The 6,528-nt window shown below is 52.9% G+C and overlaps 1 protein-coding gene across 1 annotated transcript; it reads left to right on the forward strand.

Annotated features, from left to right (window-relative positions):
• The first annotated feature begins 326 nt into the window (after nucleotides 1–326).
• Nucleotides 327–2,505, forward strand: Btg2 (BTG family, member 2). Its single transcript, XM_013017490.1, has 2 exons — nucleotides 327–552; nucleotides 1,750–2,505. The coding sequence occupies exons 1-2, from the start codon at nucleotides 411–413 to the stop codon at nucleotides 2,082–2,084; spliced, it is 477 nt and encodes a 158-aa protein (XP_012872944.1). The 5' UTR covers nucleotides 327–410; the 3' UTR covers nucleotides 2,085–2,505.
• Nucleotides 2,506–6,528: the final 4,023 nt, after the last annotated feature.

Here is a 6,528-nt window from a genome sequence, read left to right on the forward strand (position 1 = left end):
TGGGGTGGGAGGTCAGCCTACAACTTCCTCCGCCACCCCGGGCTCCCGGCTTTCCCCGCCCACCGGGCCTGCGGGCCGGGCCAGGCCGGGCCGGGGAGCCCGGCGCCGGTTCCCAGCACTGACGTCAGCAGGCGATGACCTCAGCGCCGGGAGGCGGGGGCGGCGCGGGGAGGGGGGAGGGAACGGGGCGAGCGGTGCAGGGGGCGGGGCGGGACGGCGGAGGACACGCCCCCAAGCCGCTGACGGCAGCCAATGGGCGCGCCGTCTGCGCCCCGCCTCCCGGAGCGGTATGAAAGGCGCGTCCCGGGGAAAGTGCGGGCAGAAGCCAGCAGGGCCGGGCGGACGCGTCCTCGAACTTTACCCTCGGTCCACGGGAGACTCCCCCTCTCCGCTCCCGCAGCCGCGACATCATGAGCCACGGGAAAAGAACCGACATGCTCCCGGAGATCGCCGCCGCCGTGGGCTTCCTCTCCAGCCTCCTGCGCACCCGCGGCTGCGTGAGCGAGCAGAGGCTCGCGGTGTTCAGCGGGGCGCTCCAGGAGGCACTAACCGGTGAGCGCACGTCCGGGGCCCCGGCGCCACCGGGGCGCGGCACCCTTCCTGCCCGAGACACCCCCTGGAAGAGCTGAGACTCAGTTTCCCCCTCCAGTGTCCGGGCCGTCTGCCATTCCCCATCTTCCCTCCACCCCCTCGCCAGCTCCGATCCACCAGCCCTGTACTTTGTCCGTGGTGTTCCCGGGGCCCAGACCCTCATCTTCCAGTGTCCGGTCTTGGACCCCGGAAGAGGGGGTCCCCGCGGATGAAAGCGAGGGCTCCTCTCCCCCGATAGATCCTTGAGGGGTGCTGTGGGGGCCGAAGCCCCTCGGATGGGGAAGGGGGGGGGGTCTTTAGGGAGCATTTTTTTCCGCTTCCTGCCCAAATTGGGAGCCCTGGCTGCGGGTCCTGCGCCGTGCGGGCCTGCGCCGAGCCCTGCCCCGAGCCCTGCCCGTCCGCCGGCGGTGCCCTCGGTCCAAGTTGGAATCCAAGCCCCTTTTGTATGTATTCTCCTCGGCCCCTTTTAGTCATCTGCCCCCTATTGTGGTAGGAAGAGCCCGCGACGCCACGGCCCGTGCTGGGGGCTGTGTGTTGGGGAGGCCAGGCGTGAATCGGGGAGGCTGGGGACCGTCCTGCCTCCCAGCTGTTTCTGGCTGCTTGGCTGCCATCTCGGGCAGAGATAGCCATCTCTGAAAGAGCTGCGCCTTGGGGGAAACAACGCTGGTCATCTAAATCCATTTTTCAACTCTCACCCCTGCTAAGGCTCTTGACTCTGAAAGGAGGTAGGGAGCCCACTGGGTATTGGGCATGAGGCCTGTGTCTCATTGGGAACCTAACAATGCTGGCAGCCGTCTGGCCTTTTGAAATCTCCAGAGGCCCTGCCTGGACATGCCGGCCCCAGGCACACCCTTCCTTCCATAATCTGGGAATGTGCCAAAAGCAATACACTTGGCCCCTGGCGAGTACCAGGACACACCGGCCAGTCTGGGGAAGGGTGGAGGGGTCTTTTTTTGTTTCTTTTTCTTTTTTAAGCTTCCTTAAAATCTTGTGCTAAGTGGCAGATTGTTTCAGGAGGACTGCAAGTAGAACTTTCTCCTCCTTTTCTATAATCCTCAACCTCCTTTACCCCTCTTCCACCCTCCTCCCTCTTCTCTGGTGGTAGTATCTGAAACGTTCCTTCTAACCAGGCATCTCTCCCTTGTCCCACTTCCACAGAGCACTACAAACACCACTGGTTTCCAGAAAAGCCGGCCAAGGGCTCAGGCTACCGCTGTATCCGCATCAACCACAAGATGGACCCCATCATCAGCAAGGTGGCCAGCCAGATCGGACTCAGCCAGCCCCAGCTGCACCAGCTGCTGCCCAGCGAGCTGACCCTGTGGGTGGACCCCTATGAGGTGTCTTATCGCATCGGGGAGGATGGCTCCATCTGTGTCCTCTACGAAGAGGCCCCGGTGGCCGCCTCCTACGGGCTTCTCACCTGCAAGAACCAAATGATGCTGGGCAGGAGAAGCCCCTCGAAGAACTACGTGATGGCGGTCTCCAGCTAGATGGCCGCCCCCAACCCACCCTGGCACTCTACTGTACTCATGCTGCCGTGACAACAGGCCACCATACCTCAACCTGGGGAACTGTATTTTTAAATGAAGAGCTATTTATATAGATATATATTATTTTTTTTAAGAAAAGAGGGGAAAAAAAACCAAAAGTTTTTTTTTTTTTTAAGAGAAGAAAAATCCTTAATGGGAGCTGCATGGAAGTGGCCTCCCCCAGGTGCCTTTGGAGAGAATATTATGTGCTTGGGTCTGTGAGCCAGTAACTGCCTAGAGAGTAGTTGGGAGTTGGCCTAGCAGAGTTGAGGGGTGAAGCTTAGCTAGCACCCTAGGAGGTTGGGAGAGGAAGCAAGCAAGGTTAGCAACTGTGATTGAGAGGTCAGGCTCAGCCTTGGGATGGGGGGGGACAGATAGGTGGGTGGGGAGAAGAGTTCATTCTCTCTCCCAACCAGGACATCTGCAATGCCTGGATCCTCTCTTACTCAGGGCCTTCAAGCTATTCAAAGCCTGGACTTACTATAATACTATGTTGCCCAATCTCTTTTCTTTTTCTGATGGTGTAGATCCTGGGCAGAGTGATAGGACCGTTGTCCCCTATTCCTTTCTGTTCTGAGCAGCTTGTCTTGAAATCATGTCTCATGTCTCATTCTACCCTCAGGTGACTGTAGAGGTTGCTTCCCAGCCAGGAATCTAAAGCTTTTTGAGTGGGAAAATCGTGTGAAAGGCAGTGTTGGGAGATCTTTAGGATAGAGGGGCAACTCTACACAAAATCTTTTGCTTTGTGATGTGCTGCTTTGTGTGTATGTATGGTGAATAATTTTGGGGGTGATTTGCAATGGAATTTTTGGGACCCAAAGAGTATCCATTGAGGATTTTTTTTTGGCCAAACCCTTTTTTGGGGGAACCACACGAGAGTCCTGATGCTGCTATGTTACTCCTTTGAGAGGTGGCTCACAGGCTACCTGGGACTCCGGGTCCTTCGTTACTGCCTTGATTGCAAGAGCACAACACTCCCCTAGCCCTCCTCACCTCTTGTCTCTCATCTGCTTGAGTCACCAAGCTACCCTGCTTTTCAGGCCAAGAGTTCTCAACCACTGTGCAATATGTCCCCCCGGGGTTCCAGGAGGCTCTGGGGAACTGGCTCCCAGCACCTCCACATCACCCAGTGAGTTTGGGGAACCTACACTTTGCTCTCATGGAGGATTCTGGCCGGCCTGGGAGAGTCGCAGGCCTTCCTGGGCTGCAGGAAGAGAGCCTCGTGCTCTGCAGGTCTGCCTGGTGTTCTTGCAGGGCTGACACTAAAAAGCCAAACCTTGGGCATTGCGTTCTCTCGCTGGTGCTCAGAGCACCTGCGGGAGAGGTGGCTGTCTCCCTCAGTAAAACCCACATTTGTCTATAGACTTGTGCAATATTTACTGTTGTGGTGGGAAGGAATCCTTGCCCTTTGAGTTCTCAGTGACCTTGATGAGGGGTCCTCGAAGAAAGCCTCAAGTTCCCCAAACCAAAATCACCTTTAAAAGGACAGCTAGAGCATCTAGTCACCCTGGCTTCCCCCTTTCTGCTGCCTGCCCCTCAGTGAAGATTCCCCACGCCACTCCTCTACCCCACCACCAGCTCCCTTTTCTAATCAATGTTGTCTCAAAGGTGCTATTTACCAAACTCCCCCTCTTCCTTCCCACCCTTCCACTCTCCGGCAATCCTCTGCCATTGTAGACCCTGCTTGTAGAACCTTTATTGCTTTAATGTTAACTCTAACTCTGGGCCCGCAGATCCAAAAGCTGTTCTCCGGCCTGTGGGTTGAAACAAAGCTGTGAAATGTGCAAACTGTGTTGTCACAACTGTCTGCAGACAGGTTCCTGTCTTTTTTGAAGCAGCCTCATGGTCTCACGCTTAACCTTTTCTTGATTCTCTTCTTATTGATGTTCACTTTAAAACCAACAACCCCTTCCCCCAGAGCTGGACTGTTGAGCAGACCTGTCTCCTGTTAACTAAAATAATAGTAGTACATTTGTAAGCTATTCTGACAGAAAAGACAAAAGGTTACTAATTGTATGATAGTGTTTTTATATGGGAAAAAGATGTACAGCTTTAATGACAAATGTACTTTTTCTTTTGTTACTTTAATAAAAACAGTAGCAGATGACGTCTTCTGGTGTAGAGAAGGTAAAATTCCCAGGCTGCTGATTGGCATCTTCCTCTCAGATCCACCCTTTTGTGTTTTGTTGTTTCACTACACTTGCACACAGACAACCTGTAGATGTCATGGAATTGAAGGAAATCTGGGTAGGCGGTGGGGGCCATTGTATTTCCTTCCTTGCCATTATTTCTTACTATTCCTGAGGGATACAAAATGGTAACAGTTGCTGCACCCCCTGCAGCCCCCCCCCCATGTGGGTGTTCCTTAGTCTGGTACTGAGTTTTGCTCATTTATTCTTTCAGCAAGCATGTGCATCCGCCCTGTGTATCTCTGGGTTCTACTGGTTTTTAACTATGGCTTGAAATTATGCAGGGGGAAAAATAGCAGAAATTCCAAAAGCACAACTTGCATTTGCCACATGCTAGCCACTCAGGAGAATGCAGTGGTGTGTAGGCACATCCTGCTGCAGCCTGGAGGTCTTCGGCTGGTGCCCAGCTGCCATTTGGACACCAGTTCAAGTCTAGTGCATGCACCAGTCAGACGTTCAACCATTCACGTAGACTTTGGTTATGATGGAGTCTCGTGAATTTACATGTTTAGGCTAGCCTCTAACTATGAACCTCTGATCTTTGGCTCCTAAGTGGCTAGGATTACAGGGTTAAGCCACCATGCCTGGCTTTCCTTGAGTTTTTCCATACAGACTCTGTTCCTACTGAGGTCATAGGCACATTTTCTTTTGACTTGACCTAGATTAGTTATTTCTTGGCCAAAATATAGAGGCTAGAGAGGGAGGCAGCTATACTTATTCATTTAATTCAAGATGATTTAAATGCAGGATGGGTAGCTGGTGTGCTGTGTCAGAGCAGGGGTCTGGGTGTTTGAACTGGGGAGGAGGGCTGGGAAGGGGGGCAAGACAGGGCATCTTAGCATAAGTAGAATTGGGTATTTGGGTACCAACATGTATCACAGGGTATAATTTATAAAGAGCTCCATTTCCTGTAGTTTTGGAGATACATGTTCTAGGCATGTACTTAAAGGACCTAATTTTAAAAGTGGACATGCTTCCTCCTGCATTCAGAGGCAGAGAGGACCTACTTTTTTGGTTGCAAAGAGACTTTGGACCCACGCATTCTTTTGCCCATCACAGAATGCTATTCTCTTGGGTATGCTGTTGAAAGTTGGCATCTGTCTTTTGTTGTTGGTCATGGGGCAACTCAGAGCCTGGGTACTGTCCCTGAGCTCTTTTGTTCACAGCTAGCACTCTACCACCTTGAGCCACAACTCCACTTCTAATTTTTGAGTGGTTAATTGTAGTTAAGAGTCTCATGAGCACTTTTCTGCTCCAGCTATCTTTGAACCACAGTCCTCAGATCTCAGCCTCCTGAGTAGCTAGGATTACAGGATGAGCCACTGGCTCCCAGCTGCGTCTGTCTTTTTTGTTGTTTAGTTTTATTTTGGACAGGATCTTGCTATGTAGTCCATGCTGGTCTTAAACACACCCTCCTCCTACCTCCGGCTTCTGTGTGCTGAGCGTACAGGCATGGACCACCATACCTGCCACTTCTATTGCTTCCTAAAAAGCTCCAGTCTCAAAGGACACATTGTTGTTTAGTGGAAGCCTGACATTCAGGGAAGGTTGACTTCAGGCCAGGGAAACCGCAGAGGGGCAGATTTATCTTGAGGTTACTCTTGGCTCTTGTACTCCTGTTACACGAGACTGCTCTGTGATCAAGTAAGTGTCACTGGGTTTAGATCTGACCAGTGTCACTAGGGCCAGCTGGGGGAACAGGGGCTCTGCCTGAGCAGCAGCAGGTGGTGACTTTCCTGGCCTCAGGGTTAGACATCAGTTGAGGATGGTCCAGTACGCTTCTAGCTCCCTCACGCAGTAAACAAGGCCAGCCTGGAGACCTGTGCTGGGTCAGCTGCTTGGGGATGATAATGTGCTTCCCCAGAGAGAACAGACAAGGTTCTGACAGCCATAGATTAAGAGCCCACCCCGACTCTCGATAAGGAGTTTGGGGTGGAGGCGGCCTTAGGATTGCCACAACAGGCCCTAGGAGGAGGAACCCACTTCTGTGGGTCTGGCACTGGCTCCTTCCACAGACTCTGGTAAGGAAAGATAGTGAGGACTCAAGTGTCCAGTCTTCTAAAAGAGAACCAGCCGGGTGCTGGTGGCTCACGCCTGTAATCCTAGCTACTCAGGAGGCTGAGATCTGAGGATTGCGGTTCAAAGCCAGCCCAGGCAGGAGAGACCGTGAGACTCCTATCTCCAATAAACCACCAGAAAACCAGAAGTGGCGCTGT

The sequence above is a fragment of the Dipodomys ordii genome, unplaced genomic scaffold, assembly GCF_000151885.1.
Source record: "Dipodomys ordii isolate 6190 unplaced genomic scaffold, Dord_2.0 Scaffold35, whole genome shotgun sequence".
NCBI classification, from domain to species: Eukaryota; Metazoa; Chordata; class Mammalia; order Rodentia; family Heteromyidae; genus Dipodomys; species Dipodomys ordii.

Coding starts and splice junctions, on each gene's coding strand:
- Btg2 (XM_013017490.1), top strand. CDS start 411: ATGAGCCACGGGAAAAGAACCGACATGCTCCCGGAGATCGCCGCCGCC. Junction 553..1,749: donor GCTCCAGGAGGCACTAACCG/GTGAGCGCACGT, acceptor CCACTTCCACAG/AGCACTACAAACACCACTGG.